Raw genomic sequence first — 17915 nt, forward strand, 5'->3', positions numbered from 1 at the left:
TCTCCTCTCTGTCCCTCCGGAAGTAGGGGGAGAGCAAGAAGGAAGGGGGGGGGGGGAGTGAGTGAACAAGCTGGCTGGCTGGGTTTAAACCATGACAATAGTTTGGTTTTAAGAAAGTTATTCCATTTTTGGATGATAACATAACACAGAGATCTTTTAATTATTTTTTTTTTTCTGAGAGAGCATGGGCTATTTGTCTTTACAATACTTATCAAGCAAGCAGTTAGAAAAATAACTTATGTTACAACTTCCTAACAAAGTTCCAGTGCTTGTTAGCCTTCATGTAGTATCCATTTCACATTGATATAGATTTCCTGAAGGTGCAAAAATTGCAGTTTCATAACAAATTGAGTTCTTCATCACTACAGATCTTCTGGTGATCAGTGGGCTTTTTTTCTTACTGTCTATTAGACACCCTTTTAAGGTCTCTGTCTTGAATGATCAAGATTTTCCTCACAGGCCTTAGGAGTGTGTGAACTATTGTTATGTCTGTCTTGACCTGTATACAACTGTATACTTCCAAGTTTTTGCATCTCATTATAGAAGAAGCAAAAAGAAGTTGGATACAGCACACTTATGGAAAGCAGCAGTGTATAACATTATGTGCATAATTCATAGAAAAGCCACAGGACATATATATCTTCAAATTTGCATTTTTTCTAGTTACCACATAAACAATAGATGTAGTTGATGTTGCCTATGAACCAGTAAGTTAATGGTCAATCAGAAGATACTATGCATAACACTATGACATCCATAGTATTTTGGTCCTTGCTAGGCACTACTGCTAAAAGTGAGATGAAAAATCCCACAAATCCTTAGTGTACCCACATCTTCTAGAATGATGTTTGTGTCTCTTCAGATGGCTCAAAACCCATGTTGCTTTTTCCTTCTTCAGCATAAGGGTTCACTTCTTGACAGTTTGATCCTGCTTCACCTCTCCTTTCTCTCTCTTTCCTGTAATGAAAATGCAGTTTCTTATTAGAAGCCTCTGTTCAGTTCAAGTCCTTCTGGATCCCCAGAATCCCCTACTGTAAATAATACTGTGTTTAAACAGGAATCTTTATATAAAAGGAATTGTGTCGGTTTTAAGGGAACTGTAGCAAACCTACTACATTCTTAGAAACACCATTAACGGAGACACATAGAAAACCAACCCAGCTACATTGCTGTTAATGCAGTAATATTTAAAGAACATTACATTACTGGACAGCCTCCAACAAGATTACTGAAAACTGCCACTGGTGATGAATGTGGGCAACTCTGCTCTCGGAGAAGGCACTGTGTTCCCAGCAGGCCACACCATCAATCTTGCAGTGAGGCTGGCAGAAGCCTAGCTCCTCACAACTCCCTGAAGCTACAGCATCCAGCTGTGATGATGATGGGGAAATTGCACTAAGCTGCCAAATCTGCTGTGCAGGAAAAGCAGGAAGCTGAGCCTTTAGCTATCACTGTTGGTGGGAGGGGAATTATAAGCAGTAATTCCTTAACTTGCTTCAGTTAGATTTGGCAGCCTATTTGTGAGCACCCTGGCGATTCAATCATCAGGACATCTTCCAGCGGTCATGATCATAGTATCAAAAATATTACTCACTTTTTGCGATCTCTCTGACCAGTGATGATCAACACAATAACTCCAATGACAACCAGGCTAATGACCACCCCAAATATAATTAACCAGATGGTGACTGGTGGTTCATAAGGTGTGGCCAAGGTTGGAAGTATGCCCACAAACTCCAGCGTGTTATCATCCAGTCTGAAAGCCTCATTGATACGTCCCCGAGACATCCTGCCATTGAGAGCAAATTCAAAGAGTTTTGCATGTTTATTGGAAGCATACAAACAGTTTTCAGTTGATTTATAAATCTCCAGTGTCAGCTTCCCCTGGACTGCTCAGTTGGAAAGGCTGCAAAAGAGGTACTGTTAAGCCCATGTTCCTTCTGGCATAGGTCAGTGAGTGACAACCACAGTAACGTAAGCTCTTAATGCATTGAAGCTTAACTGGCATGTTCAGAGACTGAATGAACTCTTAACCTCAGTCTTGACATTTATAAAAATGAGGCAAACAGCCTTCTGATCTCCGTCTCTATTTGCATTTCTCCCATGATTACCTTAAGTGTCTTAGCTATCTGTAAGTTTCTTCAACATGTGATAGAAAACCACGGCTTTGAAGGAAACCACAGAAGACCTGGTTCCCTCCTACAGTGTTCCATAGTTTTTATTCTTGTGTTTTTCACTGGCCTGAAACCCCTTTCTTTGGTGTATTTTCTGTGCTTTGTTTTTCCCTGAACTTCTGCTATTGAGTGCTAACCAGACAGTGACTATCGTAGCCATATTCTTCTCCCTTGGTTCACCAACTTATCTCACTGCTTTTTCAACCCCATCTCATACTGCATCTGCTTTTAGATTTGTGCCCTCTTCATTTCCCACTGTAGATTACCTGTGACAAATTGCAGAATTGCAGTTTTACTTATCATTTTTACAGCAGTGACTTACAGTACTGTCATACTGTGCTATAAGGAGCTCTTCATTGATCCATAAGTAGGAACAATCTCCTGTTCTGACCTCTTCTTTTCTGTATAATTGAATACATCTGGCTATCTTTCTAATACATCATTGTTCTGAAGTCCTTACTGACAATAAATCTTCCACTGAATTTTCACTTATGAGAGGAGAAAACACACATGCATTCACACACAGTTACGGTGCTCTGTATTTCAGAATATAAGATCCTGTTAAAGTTCAAGCAATATGATATTTTCTGGCAAAGTATGATGCAATTGGGTGTGTTACAGCAGTTTTACAAGCATGCTGAAGCATTTTACATTGGCTGTTGTCCAAGACATCATCAGATAGATGGACTGTTTTCTTTCTGTCATAACAGTTTCTCACATCCCACTATTTCTGCTGACTGCATAAATGACTTTCTTATCACCCCTTCTGCCTCAGCTGACTTGAGCATTGCTTTCCTTTCCACCCTTTCACCTGGTTGTTTGGCTGATGAGGTTTTTTTCTTTCCCCAGAGAGCAAAATCTCACCTGATGGCATTTTCCACATCAGCTTTGGGCACAATATCACTGATATTGCCTGGCATGCTGACAGTAAGGTAGAAGGAGATCCTTTGTGTCTGTTCCCCAACGTGAATGTCTGTAGTTCTGAATAAGAAACAGAATTAAAAGATTTTTTTTTTTAATTGCTGAGACAAAATTAGCTTTAAATTTGGGTAAGTGAGCAGATGTGATGGACAATGCCAGGGGTTAGTTTATTTAAGTGAATTTCAGTTATATAAGTGAATGCTTCCTAGTGACCTCAGCTGGAAACTGAAATAAATTTCCTCACAGAATTTCTTTTTCTATGTGCTATTTCTTTACTCAGATGGAGAAATTCTACCCTGTACCTTTTCCAAGGCACATAATCAGCTGCAGAAGAAAAAGTGTTCAAGGCAAGTCTTGTGAATGAGGTGATGTACGAAGTACCTAACCATTTTTCCTTATATCCTGCTGGTCATAGGTCCTAAATATTACGTGGCTGATGTTCTATAAAGTAGCATCAAACAGCTTAAGTAGATAGCCTGAAAAATTTTTGAGAGACCTAATAAAAAGGGCTGTTTTCCTACCAGAATCGATTTCAGATGATAGATTTTATGTGTAAGTGAACCTAGATAAAATTAGTAAGTCTGCACAGAATTCTAGTGTTTTGTAATTAACAAATCTTTCCTTGGCCCAAAACCTCTTGTATATTTAGTATCATACACACACATTGTCATAAATGCATCTTCCCTGATATTCCCATATACGTGTCAAATTCTCAAGGCTCGCTTCAACCAAATAACTGTGGGAGGCAAAGCCTTCTGCATCCACTGAAGTGACCTAAGCTTCACACATTATTCCTAACCTTCAGACTCTTGAGTGTAAAGACAGCATGTAACCAAGGTGGCATTTTACCTTTTGCAACCAGCTGATGTTTAACACTGTTTGCTATCACCTTACATTTGACAGAAGGCACAATTAATTCCACCAATTCATGCTGCTAGCGAACCAGAAGCAATATAGACATAGCTGGCACAATTAAGCAAGTCACTCACCGGAAGTTAACTTCCTGTTGCTTCACCTCTGCAAAGTATTTTCTCATGGCATAGGCGATGGATGACTTGAACAGGAAGAGCTCACTTTCGTCCCATTCATACTGCAGAAACAGCATAAGTGAAATTCATGAGAGATGGCAAGTTACCTGACACCAAGAAATCATTCTGAAAAGAAATAGCAATCGTAATGCTTGGCATGCACTTCAGTATTATTTATTTGCGCCATGATAGCACTTCAGGAACCTCCTCAAACCTTTTAGCTCTGTTAATCTGAGTGTTTTTGCAGGAGAATAAACATGCAGGCAGCCCTGCTGCCAAACACCGCATGAGGCTGTCCCTCTGCAATTTCTGGTACCTTTACATGAGGTCGCTGAAGGTGCTGCAGTCCCAGCTCATCATTTTATTTGCAGACCTAGTCTTTTGAGGAGAAACTTTGGGGTGGGATTATTATGTGAAGGTGATTTATTTATTTGCCTGGTGAGCTTGGATTTTTATTTGGGGTTTGGTTTATTTCAATAAAAACTCTTTTCATCAGTATTTCTGAAACAGGCATATAATTGCTGTTTTTCCCTGAAGAATAGAGGGGAGATATAAAAAAATGCACTACCTGTGTGTGGACTCATCCTGACCTGCCTTATGAGTCCAAAGTTATTTGCAATGGAAATCAAAAACAGCTTCTCAGGGCCAGGAACTGAGAGCTGTACACAGGACAAAAACCATCACAGGAGCTGATAATGCAGCCTGCTCTGTTGTGCAACACTGTGGGCACAAAGGGAAAATTCCTGTCTGAACTCTGTAGCAATTTTTTTATCCCCTAGATTTGCCTAGATTTGACTGTGTTTATGGTACCCTAGCAGGAATCCCTATAAATGTTGCCAGGGATAGTTTTACATAGCTCCTGACTCACTCAAGTGTCATTCTGGAAGGTGTGGTTGAAGGCAGCTCTGTTGTAACAGGTTTTATAAACCCCATATTTTAACCTTGTCCTCCTCTTGACACTGATATAAAATGAAAAAGGAGACATACAAGGGAAAAAGCAGAAAGAACCTGCTGTTGTCAATTTGTGCAGGATCAGGCCCCGGGAATACACCGGTGTCCCAAAGCCACTGCTAGCAAAGCAGCCTCATTAGAGAGCGGAGGGCAAGGGCTGTGCCAGCTCTGGGTGTTCCCATCAGCAAGGGTTGAAGCTGTGAATCGCCTTGGCGAATGCCTGTGGCTTTCTCCTGTTTGCTGAGTGGCAAGTAAATCCCTGTGCTGAAGCACTTCTTCTTGTTACCGCAGTTATCTCCAGCAGCTGGCAGTGTTCACCATCGCAGCCTAGGATGCTGCTGTGGGAGTTTCTCAATTTTTCATTTATCCCCAACATCTTTAGACTGCAGTGTTTTTGGTTTTTGTGTTTTGTTTTTTTTTTAAACCAGGAGCTAATTGAGCTTGATTACTGCTGCTTTCTTGCTGCTTTCTGTACTTAGCATTTTAGCTTTTTAATTATTTATTCATTTCCATATATATTTTGGTTTTTTTACTCTAATGTCTTTTAATTGCCACTATGCCTCTCAAGTGCCTTTATAAATACCATTACTGGTTGTGTGGATGGGAAGTACCTGGCTGGCTTCTGATCTGTGTTTGAGTAATGAGTACCCACACAACTTCCCTAGGCATCTCAGAAACCTACCTTGGTGCTTGGTATTCATTACAGAGGCTGCTTTGCTTTCAGAACAAAATGAACTTTGCTAAGTGCCTCTGCTCTATTATAGCCTGTTCCCTCCAAGATCCCATGTGCGACTTAAATGACAGTGTAAGTCTGGCCTCTGATTCAAAATGCATTTTCCATTGTAAAATATGTCCAAATGCCCGCAGGCTGACAGCTCCCCATTCCCTAACGCTGTCTTGTGTGACAGCTTTTTACAGTGTAATCAGATGTATGACATTGACCCAGTGGAGAATATTGAATCAATGTTTGAAGAGGGGTCCTGTTGTCAAGTTTTGCTCAGGGGACTGACACTCTGGAACCCTTTAATTTAAATAAGACAGACCCCATGTGATAAAGCATGGGGTCTTGTAGCAGTTTCCCTTGAAAGGGCACTTTTCATAAAGGGCCAGCTGAAGCAAAAGCTGTGGGTGTTTCAGCTTCACTGATGATCCAGCAAAGCTAGGCTGCAGCTTTAATCTCATCAGCCTGAAAACAATTAGCAGGGTAATTGCAGTAGCACACACTCTGGTACAGCTGTTGTAAACCCATCCGTCAGTCTGGGAGCTTAATTTGCATAACTTTGGCCTACTGAAACATCTCTGCTGGTAATAGCCAGGGTATGTAGTCGTGGGGTGCAGGACTGCCTGCATGAGCTGCAGCTGCCCCAGGGCAGCTCTCCCTCTGCTGGGAGGGGGGATCTTTCCCTTTCTGCTCAACTCAGTGCTAAAAAGCAGAAATATTAAAAGATTTGCTGGCATACTCAGACTGTTTTCTGCTGTCATAATGGTGCAAAGCAGCTCGAAAGACATCTTAAACAAACAGTTGCATCAGGTTCTCGGCTTCTATACGCTCTGAGGTGTGTAAAGCTGCCAAAACATATTGCTTTGTGTAGCTGGGCTGAGATTCCTGCCTGAGGTTCTCCCTGCCTTTTCTCTATGCCAGTTCTTGCATGTGCTATTACCCACTGCTGGCATACAAATATACAGAGTGATGTGCCTGGGAGCGCAGCATAAGAGAAATTTGTGGGGAGGCAGAAAGCTACTGTACAAAAAAGGTTTCTTGAAAGTTAGTAATGTGGACTGGTTTTGAGAGGAAAATGCATGGCTTGCTCTTTGGAGCTTAGGAACCTACTGTCCATACAATAATTCAAATTGAGTAATCTGCATGAGATTATTTTACAGCTGCTCAATTGTACAACAAAAGACTGTGATGGCAAAAAGCAGGCATAAAAATGGTATTAAGCTAAACATTAACCATAATGACTAATAAATGTGTTGTAATATGGAACCTTTTCATGCTCCTAATATCAGGTTTGAATTGTATCTAACTCGACTCAGTGGTCTAGGAAGCAATAAAACTCCAGTGGGGTTTGCATGTGAGACAGCAATGGAAGCAAGAGCATCCATTCATATGAAAAATGAGTCCATGGTATTGTGTCTTTGCTAGTCCAATAGGCTTCAACATGCCGGTCTGAATGATCTGCCTGATGACGTACTCATTCCTGGAAAATCACTAATGTTCTGCAAGGTGAAAATGGCTATTGACAAGAATGAAGTGTCTGCACTTAAGCCTTCTATGTCACCTCTGTGAGATTAACATAAAGAGGCACAGCTAGAGTAAGGAGCAAATTTTCAGCCTGGGTTTAGCAGCTGGGCTAAGACAATGCTCTGTTTAAAATCATAAAAGCCATCTTTGGCTTTGATGAGTTTTTCCAGTTGCTGTAATACATTTTATTGGACCAGCTGGTATAACCGGGGAAAGCAGACAAGCTCTTGGGAATGAAAGCCCTTCTTGTCTGAAACAGAAGCAGCTGCGCTGCTCCCCGCAATCTTAATAACAAAGCTGTCTCTGCGTAGGAGTTGGAGGGCAGGGAGTCAGCCAAATATATCAAGGCCTGGAAAGATTACAGCAAACAGGCAAACAAAAATCTACAAAGAAATGCTGACCGAAGGGTTTCAGCATGAAATCAAGAGCATTTGAGACTAGCTAGTGGAATTCAACTCCTCTGCGTTAAGCCCCACATTCAAATGTGAAATAGCTGCTCTAATAGCAATTTCTGAAGAGAGCCACAGTACCATTCATAAAGAAAATTAGAGGAAATTAGATAGAGGCTTTGCTTAGACACACCAGCATAGCTGGGAAAAATATAGTCATTTTCAGGTACACAACTTCCCCTACACTACCCTCCAGGCATGTCCTGTAACAGGTAAAAATGGACCAGTATTTCCACAGAATAACTGAACTCATCTAGCTGAGATGTTTGTCTAAAATGGGTAGGATCACTCCCTGGAGAGGTCCCTCCACCAACTGTAGCAGGAGTCTTGAGCACAAACTCAGACAAGACACTGTTTACGTGATAACACTTCACCTGAGCAGACGCCACTCTTCAGATGCAAAGATCAGCTATACCCTGCTTTATTTTCTGAGAATTAGCACAACATCTCTGTTGCCCAGGCAATGCAAAGAGTGCCACAGCACAAACACACTTACCGCCTGGTCTCCAAGTGCTGACTTCAGGCTGATGCGTACTTTGATGGCATTGTTGGAATCTGGTTTAAGAAGAAACAAGGGCTGTGTCACAGCTGTAGTGACAGAAAGTCTGCCCCTGGGAAATGCTGGGGGGACTAGAGTTTCCTTATAGGTTCCCCTGCTCCAAATGGCCAGCTTGGTGGGATTGATCTTGTTTCCCTTCAACCACCTTTACTGCAAACATCAATGTCTGAGCTGTCTGTACCCAAGTTTGGTTCTGTAGCAGACAGAGTGAGCACATCTAGAGCGCAGTCCTCTGGTCTTTAAACATCTCCCAAAGGAAGTGACTCTTTCCTACCACTAGGAATGAGCAGCTCAGATGCAAATATTGGTTTCTGTTTGTCTGGTTAGATAAATCCCACCATTAGGCACATCACTGTGTTATGGTATGCTCCAGTACTGGCAGAGATTATACGTATATAACCTGGGTGGTTCAATGCTCAATGTCATCACAATAGGCTGAAATATGCAATTCCTCCCCTTGAGCTCCCTTCTTTGACTAGCATGTGACAGCAAATAAAACAATAGTGGTAATTTTTTGTAGTGGTTTTCCCTTGTGCCCCCAGCTCGAGGTCCTCTGTTTCCCAGGACTGGTGGCTCCCAGCCCTGCAGAACAGCCACACTACTCCCAGGCAAGCACCAAACAAGTCCAAGCCTCTGGTCTTTCTTCCCTCTACACAGCCATCCCACATTCTTAGTGCTACTACTACTCAATAACATAAACTATTTCTGAAAACTGATGAAGCTGTGACAAACCTCATGTATGCCAATTTCTCCAGCTTTGGCCATGAGGAAGCCAGACTGCCTTCCCATGAGTGAAACTTACTGCTCAGTGTGTATTTCCCAAAACCCTGCTTCCCTAGGAAGAAGAGCCTTCAATAGCTGAGAGAGAGGGAATTTGCTGATCAAGAATTGTGAGGACTACTGTGTGGCCCTGAATCCATCCACAAGCCATACATACATGGAGCCCAGTCTGTTTTCCAACCAATGTATCTGCCAGCGTTGTTTTTTTGCAGCCAGTTATATAAAGGTTCAAAGTACTGGAGCAACGGTGATGCATTCATGTATTTCTCTCCTGTTACGCTTTCCAGTGCCTGAGTCCAGGGCTTGGATCTACCTAATTCAAGCAGTTGTCTGGGTACATGGAAGGAGAGGCAGTATATGTTATTGCTATGTTCCATCCAGCAATCTAGCAAAACAATCTGCAAGCAGTATCAAAATTTTCTTTTTGCTTCTGAATTCCCCCTTTCCTCCCATCACTCCTATTAATAAAAATAAATTATTTTCCCATTAATGGGCAATTAAACCTTTGATGTTTAGATCCTCAGTAGATATAAACTTAGTCAATTTATCAAAATAAACTGAGTAGATAAATGCTAAATTTTTAAGCCAGGTTCATTCTAGGTTCATTGACTCCAGAAGCTTTCAAGGATGAATTAGTCTTCGTTATACTCTGATTTATTATGTGCAAGAAATTTGTTTTGTTACCTCAGCTTCTGACCAGCTGCTCTGGAGTTGGTAATGTCACATGTGTGAAGAGGGCCAGTATGGTTAGCTGCTTTGCAAAGTGCCTCCTGAAACTGGAACTGATAGATGGTCCGGGTGTAATACCTAAAGGAAGGGAAAGGATAAGGAAGGCACAGTTTTCGTTAGTCATCTGGCAAGGAAACCTATAAGCCCTTTGCCTTTGGAGAGCTCCGCTATGTCAGCTGGTGCTCCTGCTGATATTTATAGGCTATGCTAACTCAGATTTAACAAAATGCCAAGATCAGATGCAGCAGAAGAATCCCAGATCTGTTTGCTGCCACAGAAACCAGGAGCAAGTAAGGTTTTTAAGGCCCAACTCTCTGCTCCAGCTCAGCATTCTGAAATGAGATGGCTGGGGCATAGAGGAACATCCAGAGTTAGTTTCTTCAGGGCTGCATGTGCATAGCCCAAGTGACAGTGGTACAGGGTACACTGTCTCCTCAAAAGGCAAGCACCTCCTACAGATGTGCTCCCAATGGTTTGATGATAGCACAAAGCTTCTCTGCCCCACAAGAAGCTCAGCAGCCTCCTCACTGCTTAGACGTTGCTATGCAGCAGCCCCTGGTGTTCACGGAAAAGCTTCCACTGAAATCAATGACCCAATCAGGACTTTAAACCAAGTAAGATTGTCCCGAGACTCCCCAGCAGATGTTTTAGGTAGCTGGGGCTTGTTCTGTACCCAAAATGTAAGGCATTAATTAAACACTGAACTACCTTATGAACGAGTAATCATTAGCCACATGAAACAGCACTGCAGGGTCACAATAGGTTTCATCATGAGGGACTGGTTCAACAACACCAACTATTTCTCTCCTGGGATAAAGAAAAAACACATGATTTCTGTTAGTAGATAATAAGGTGGGGAGGGATGGACGGGACGGGACGGGGACGACCTGACTCTGCTCTTCCTCTATATGTTCAGATACATATGGACACCTCTTTCACTTCCAAACAGAAGTCAAAAAAAGACAACAAAAAAAAGGAGGAAGAGGACAATTAAAAGCAAGGGGCTTCCTCCTAAATCTGATGTCCCCACCCAGCACTGCTTCGTAGTTCTGCAGGGGCCTAACGAGGAAACACACACCTCACCACATGAACAACCGGCTGATGCACCGGTAAAGAGGATCACTACTGGTGCCACCAGGAAAAAGCGGTGGGACGTAGTAGTAGGGGACTCTACTTTGGACAGGCACAGAGGCAACCATCTGTCAGCCTGACCCAGTCTCAAGGGATGTGTGTTGCCTACCAGGGGCCTGGTTCAGCAGAGAGGCTGCCTGGTCTAGTAAGTTCCACTGACTTACCCACTTCTAGTGATCCATGTGGATGCTAGTGATATAGATAGCAGTAGCTCAGAGAGCATTAAGGACTACAGAGCCCTGGGAGAGGTGGTTAAGGTCTCTGGGGCTCAGACAGGTTTTGCATCAATCCTGCAGGCCAGAGGTGAGAACCTTAAGAAGGGTAGATGGATTTGGCAGGTTAATAAATGGCTAGAACGGTGGTGCCATAGTCAGGGGTTTGGGTATTTAGAACATGGGTCTAGATTTGAGAGGCCAGGTCTACTGGAGGCTGGTGGAGCTGAGTTTTTGGTAGGAGGCTTGCCAGGCTGGTCAAGAAAGCATTAAACTAGATGTGTTGGGGGAGGGGGGCATCACTCCATCCCAACACACCCAGTCAGTTGCCAGCACCTATAATAAATGCTCTGAGCAATGTAGAGATATTCCAGCCGCTCCAGCCAATGAGCTGGCTTCAGTTGGAGCTCGGTTCAGATGCCTCAATACAAACGCCCGTAGCATGGGGAACAAACAAGAGGAATTAGAGATGTGTGTACGTCTACAGGGGTATGGTATAATAGGCATCACAGAAACATGGTGGGGTGGCTCCTGTGACTGCAGTGTTGGAATGGAAGGTTACAGGCTCTTTAGAAAAGACAGGCCCAGCAGACAGGGAGGGGGAGTTGCCCTTTATGTTAGGGATAGGCTGGAGAGTATGGAACTCTATGTCTGGGGACAGGTGAGCGGTGCACAGAGAGTTTGTGGGTCAGGGTTAAAGGGAGAACAGCAATGGGAGACATTACTGTGGGGATCTGTTACAGACCGCCTGATCAAGAAGACTCTGCGGATGAAGCACTCTACAGACAGATAGAAACAGCCTCATGCTCGCAGGCCCTTGTTCTCATGGGTGACTTCAACCACCCTGACATCTGTTGGAAGGACGGTACGGCCTGGCACAAGCAATCCAGGAGGTTCCTCGGTTGTGTGGAAGACAAATTCCTTCTGCAAGTAATAGAAGAGTCGACAAGGAGGGGTGCCATGATCACCATGATGGTGATGACCTTGTGATCACCAACAGGGAAGAGATGGTTGGAAATGTGATGCTCCAGGGCAGCCTTGGATGCAGCGATCATGAGATGGTCGAGCTCGAGATCCTTGGGACAGTGAGAAGAGCGTGCAGCAAGCTCACTGCCCTGGACTTCAAGAGAGCAGACTTTGGCCTCTTCAGGAACCTCCTCAGTAAGGTTCCATGGGATACATCCCTACAGGGGAGGGGGGCCCAAGACTGTTGGTCGATATTCAATGATCACCTGCTCCAAGCTCAGGAGTGTTGCATCCCAACTAGAACGAAGTGCAGCAAGAGGGCCAGGAGACCTTCTTGGATGGATAAGGAGCTGCTGAGGGAACTTAGAGGGAAAAAGGAGGCTTATAAAAGGTGGAAGCAAAGACAAGCGGCCTGGGAAGAATACAGGGATGTTGTCCAGGAAGCTAGGGACCACGTTAGGAAAGCTATGGCCCAGTTAGAATTAAACTTGGCTAGGGATGTGAAAGAGAACAGGTAGGGATTCTATATTTACACTGCAAATAAAAGACAGACTAGGGACAACGTGGGACTTTTCTGGAAGCTATCAGGAGAACTGGCTACCCTGTATTTGGAGAAGGCTGAGGTTCTGAATGACTTCTTTGCCTCAGTCTTCACTGGCAAATGCTCCGACCACACTACTCAAGTCTTGGAAGGCAGACGCAGGCACTGTGAGAATGAAGACCTTGGGCCCACTGTAGGAAAGGATCTGGTTCGAGACCATCTTAAAAACCTGAATGTACACAAATCCATGGCACCTGATGAAATCCATCCACGCGTCCTGAAGGAGCTGGGGAATGAAGTTGCTAAGCTGCTGGCCATCATATTTGAAAAATCATGGCAGTCAGGTGAAGTTCCCAACAACTGGAAAAAGGGTAGAATAACCCCCATTTTCAAGAAGGAGAAAATGGATGAGCCAGGGTACTACAGACCAGTCAGTCTCACCTCTGTGCCTGGCAAAATCTTGGAGCAGATTCTCCTGGAAGGCATGCTAAGGCACATGAAAAACAACAAGGTGCTTGGTGACAGCCAGCATGGCTTCACTAAGGGGAAATCCTGCCGGACCAATTTGGTGGCCTTCTGTGATGGGGCTACAGAACTGATGGACAGGAGCAGAGCAGCTGACGTCATCTACCTGGACTTGTGCAAGGTGTCAAACACTGTCCCACACGACATCCTTGTCTCTAAATTGGAGAGACATCAGTTTGATGGATGGACCACTCAGTGGATAAAGAACTGGCTGGATGGCTGCACACAAAGAGTTGTGGCCAATGGCTCAATGTCCAGCTGGAGACCAGTAACGAGTGGTGTCCCTCAGGGATCGGGGTTGGGTCCGATCTTGTTCAACATCTTCATCACTGACATGGACAGTGGGATTGAGTGCACCCTCAGCAAGTTTGCCAAAGACACCAAGTTGTGTGGTTTGGTTGATACGCTGGAGGGAAGGAATGCCATGCAGAGGGACCTCGACACACTTGTGAGGTGGGCTGATGCCAACCTCATGAAGTTTAACCATGCCAAGTGCAAGGTCATACACCTGGGTCGGAGCAATCCCAGACACAGCTACAGGTTGGGCAGAGAAGAGATTCAGAGCAGCCCTGTGGAGAAGGACTTGGGGGTGTTGGTCAGTGAGAAAATGAACATGAGCTGCCTTCAGTGTGCACTTGCAGCCCAGAAAGCCAACCGTATCCTGGGCTGCATCAAAAGGAGCGTGACCAGCAGGTGGAAGGAGGTGATCCTGCCCCTCTACTCTGCTTTCGTGAGACCTCACTTGGAGTATTGGGTGCAGTTCTGGTTCCATAAAAAGGACATGGAACTGTTGGAACAAGTCCAGAGGAGGGCCACGAGGATGATCAGGGCACTGGAGCACCTCCCATATGAAGATAGGCTGAGAAAGGTGGGGCTGTTCAGCCTGGAGAAGAGAAGGCTGTGTGGAGACCTCATAGCAGCCTTCCAGTATCTGAAGGGGGCCTGTAAGGATGCTGGGGAGGGACTCTTTATTAGGGATTGTAGTAATAGGACAAGGGGTAACGGGTTAAAACTTAAACAGGGTGTCGTGGTTTAAACCCAGTCAGGTAACTTGTTCACTCACTTCCAGTGAGTGGTGCCGAGCTGACAACAATCGAGGTCCGTGTCCGTTTCCCCCCCCTGCACCGGGGCTCTCCCCTTCCCCACTCCCGGAGGAACGGGGAGGAGGATGGAGAGAGTGCAACACCTATGGGTTGAGACAAGAACAGTCCAGTAACAAATCACCACCGCTACTATCAGCTAAAACAATGATAAGGGAAAATAACAAGGGAAGAGAATACGATACCACCGGCCAAGAAAGCGAGTTCCACCCGGAAGCCCGTGTCCTTCCGGGTAACTCCCAGTTACCCCCCACCCCGGGCATGACGTGCTGTGGTATGGAATACCTCCCCGGCTAGCCCGGGTCAGGTGCCCCATCTCTGCTTCCTCACAGCTTCCCCTCCTCCCTGGCAGAGCATGAGCCTCACAAAGTCCTTGGTCAGGGTAAACATCACTTAGCAACAACTGAAAACATCGGCTTCACCAACACTGTTCTCAGGCTGGAAGTCAAAACACAGCACTGCACCAGTTAACACAAAGGAAAAACATGACTGCTACTGCTGAACCCAGGACACAGGGGAAGTTTAGATTGGATATAAAGAGGAAGTTCTTTACTGTGAGGGTGGTGAGGCACTGGAATGTGTTTCCCATGGAAGTTGTGAATGCTCCATTCCTGGCAGAGCTCAAGCCTGGGTTGGACAGAGCCTTGGGTGACATGGTTTAGTGTGAGGTGTCCCCGCCCGTGGTGGATACCAGGCTGCACCCATAGCCTGGTATTCACCCCTGCCCATGGCAGGGATGTTGGAACTTGATGATCTTGAAGTCCTTTCCAACCCTAACTGTTCTATGATTCTACGATTCTAAGTCCATACAGCTCGCAGTAACCCCAAATGAGTACTGCTCCACAGCTGGAGACCACAGAGAGGAAGCTGCTTTGAAACTGATAGTGCAAGAAAGGGATTTGTGTGACAGCAGAGTGTGAACGGAGTAACTAGTGGAATGAAATAATCTACAAGACATAAGCTTCATGTGTACACCTCATGTCCTGGACCATCCCCACTTTGGAGACTAACACTTGCACTTTTTGTGCTGTATGGCCTGTTGTGCCACTAGGCTGGAGATTAAATTTCTCTCTATTTTCCTCTCCTGAGAGTGTGATTTATGGAAACAAGCCCATTCCCTAAATTCTGAAAATCGTAATAAGCTCCCATGGAAATATTTTCCATAAACCTGCACTTCAAGGTCTTGCTCCAGCAGAGAGCTTTGTGGTGCTGCTACAACAGATGTGATAAGCTTCCCTGAACAATTTGTCATTCTCAATTTTCTGACATCTCTGCTACTTTTGAATAAATTGAAGCTGATTGATTTTTACAGTGGGTCAGGAGGTTTGCTTATATCAAATTTTGTTACAGATTTTGTTTGCTGGTGGAGGCTGTTTTTTGGTCATGTTAAGAGTTCAGACCCCATTTTCAGTGTGGGCTTGTTAGGTTTCTTTGCATTTTTCTGCCCCCATATTAACAAACCTGGGAAATTACAGTCTCCAGTTTGAATCAAACTGCTTTTTAATCTTGAGCACCAGGGTACTGAAAACAGGTTGGCTGGTGGGCATTATCTGAAAAGACACCTCTGGACTCTACTTGCCAAGGGAACTGTATTTCCTTGATCGAGAAAAGTGGTATCTCAATAAGAAAGTAAAGGATCAGTCTGGAGTCTTTCAGACAATTTGCCTCCAAAACCACGTGAGAAGGGGGAGATAAGAGTGCACAGATATTTGGTAAACTGAGGTCCCTATGCTTCTCAGGCTGGCAAGCATGATGAACTTCACTTTCCACTTGTCCTTAAGGCGGTGGGAAGCAAACCAGAGTTTATGGCTGATAAGATTTAGGAGAGGTGTGCGTCAGGGAAACGGCAGGGTCAATCCTGGGATCTGGAACATCTCATGTGAAGGCCAAGTGCTGTCTTTATCAGAGGAACTGACATTAGAAATGAGGGGAAAGTCTGCTGAGAGGCAGGGTACACTGCTGGGGGCTATACACAGTGCTAATGGGGACACATTGCTTGTGAGATGTTGTCTCTACCACACTGAGCATTTGTAGCTGGTATTCTACCAGGCAATGTAGAAACAGCCTGAAAGACAGATCCTGCCCTGTCGGGGCACAGGCACTTCACTGCACTGAGTAACTATGAAGGGCTGGTTTTGCAGGTTCATTTGCAAAAAATTGCTTTTGTTTCACAAACTTACTTCATCTCCCACCACCGCTTCGTCCATTCCTGCTTTGTAATCTCACCGCTAAACACCATCCACCTCCACTTCTCCAGCATGTAAGTAAAAGGCATTGTTCCAACAATCGTTAGTGCTTGTTTGAGCAGAAAGTTGATTTCCGTTTCTGAAGAGAGAAGTAGTTAAGGTAATGGTTATGGTAGCAATTAGTATCTGATTAGAAAGCTTAAGTTGCTTCCTTTTACAGCTAATGCTTACATTTGGTTTGAATTGCAAATTTTCACTAAAGAAAAAGTGAATACTACTGAAAAAAGCAACACGAGAAAAGATCACTTAGGTATTGTATACGCTTTTGCCTCTCTCTCCCCCCCCCCTTAAATAACCTAGTACTTTGGCATTTACATTTCATTATATACCACTGGAAATCTTCCCAGGCTCTGGGGAATATCAAGTTGAAGACATCTCAGAATGTACAAAGTGTACATCTCCATCTTTATAAGGTAATATTCAGAGAAGCCAGACAAAATGCATTATAACGAAGGCCTACCTACATTGTCTGCTCAATATTCACTTAAGTAGGAGATGGAAATCTCAAGGTTTCAGTTTCATTTGAACTGCTAAGTACATACTTGGTAGAAATATGTACAGATTCATGCAACAGAAATTGAAAAGACTATTGGAGTCTCATCTAAATGAACAATGAAGATTTGGGAATAAGTTGTTCAGTACTGAAGATAATGAAGTGCTAGCTATTTGTTTCTAAATTATGTAGCAGCATTATAAAGTAGTGACCCTTGCTTCATGATGTGATCTGGGGAAAAAAAATGGTATTTCTGGTAAGTTAGTGGGGTAAGACTTTTAGAAGCCTCTGAGCTGCTCACTCAGTTTGCAGACACAATCTTCTGCTACAAAATAAGACCTGCAAGTGTTTTCACATAAATATATAATATTTATGTATGCATTTACCTTCATCCTCTTGGAAAGTTTGCTCTAGGAGGTCAAGAGATTTCAAGTGCTGAGGGGTGGCTGCAGAAAGTGACATAATTTCACCCACTGCTTCGTGGAAGCCCTCATTGGCACCGCCTCTTAGCAGGTAGGGCTGCACAGAGTACGCCATGTCATACTCGATGTGGCCCATCTCATGGTGCGCGGTCAAGAAGTCATCCATGGTCACTTTGGTGCACATCTTGATCCTGCACACCAGAGCAACATGTTTGTGTTTAGAGAGACAGTGGTCCAGCCAGCTGCTGCCCAAGCCCTACCTACAAAGCAGCCTCCACAACTTGCAAACACCCTTTGCCCCTTGCAAAGCCTGGGCAGACACATCTTAGCGTGGGATGCAGTTTCTCCTGCAAGAGCTATACTTGGATGGGGAATTCAGCAGAACACTTTCACCCACCTTGAAATTGTGTTGGGGGTATGAGAAAATTGTTGTTTTGTGAGAA

General features: G+C 44.3%; 1 protein-coding gene across 1 annotated transcript in view; it reads right to left on the reverse strand.

Moving 5' to 3' along the window:
• Window positions 1-192: 192 nt before the first annotated feature.
• The window catches only part of ACE2 (angiotensin converting enzyme 2), a 28000-nt gene continuing 10277 nt past the window's right edge, over window positions 193-17915 (reverse strand). Inside the window, exons 9-18 of the mRNA XM_057419508.1 lie at window positions 17437-17663; window positions 16492-16636; window positions 10545-10643; window positions 9792-9914; window positions 9265-9437; window positions 8265-8323; window positions 4085-4185; window positions 3039-3155; window positions 1595-1789; window positions 193-957 (exon numbers count right to left, since the gene is read on the reverse strand). Of these exons, the coding sequence (XP_057275491.1) occupies window positions 837-957; window positions 1595-1789; window positions 3039-3155; window positions 4085-4185; window positions 8265-8323; window positions 9265-9437; window positions 9792-9914; window positions 10545-10643; window positions 16492-16636; window positions 17437-17663 (1360 nt within the window). The 3' untranslated portion in view covers window positions 193-836. The remainder of the gene's footprint in view (window positions 958-1594; window positions 1790-3038; window positions 3156-4084; window positions 4186-8264; window positions 8324-9264; window positions 9438-9791; window positions 9915-10544; window positions 10644-16491; window positions 16637-17436; window positions 17664-17915) is intronic.

This window comes from Pezoporus wallicus, unplaced genomic scaffold (genome assembly GCF_028554395.1).
Source record: "Pezoporus wallicus isolate ANWC-B61680 ecotype Strahan unplaced genomic scaffold, APGP_CSIRO_Pwel_v1 contig_5767, whole genome shotgun sequence".
In the NCBI taxonomy this organism is placed as follows: Eukaryota; Metazoa; Chordata; class Aves; order Psittaciformes; family Psittacidae; genus Pezoporus; species Pezoporus wallicus.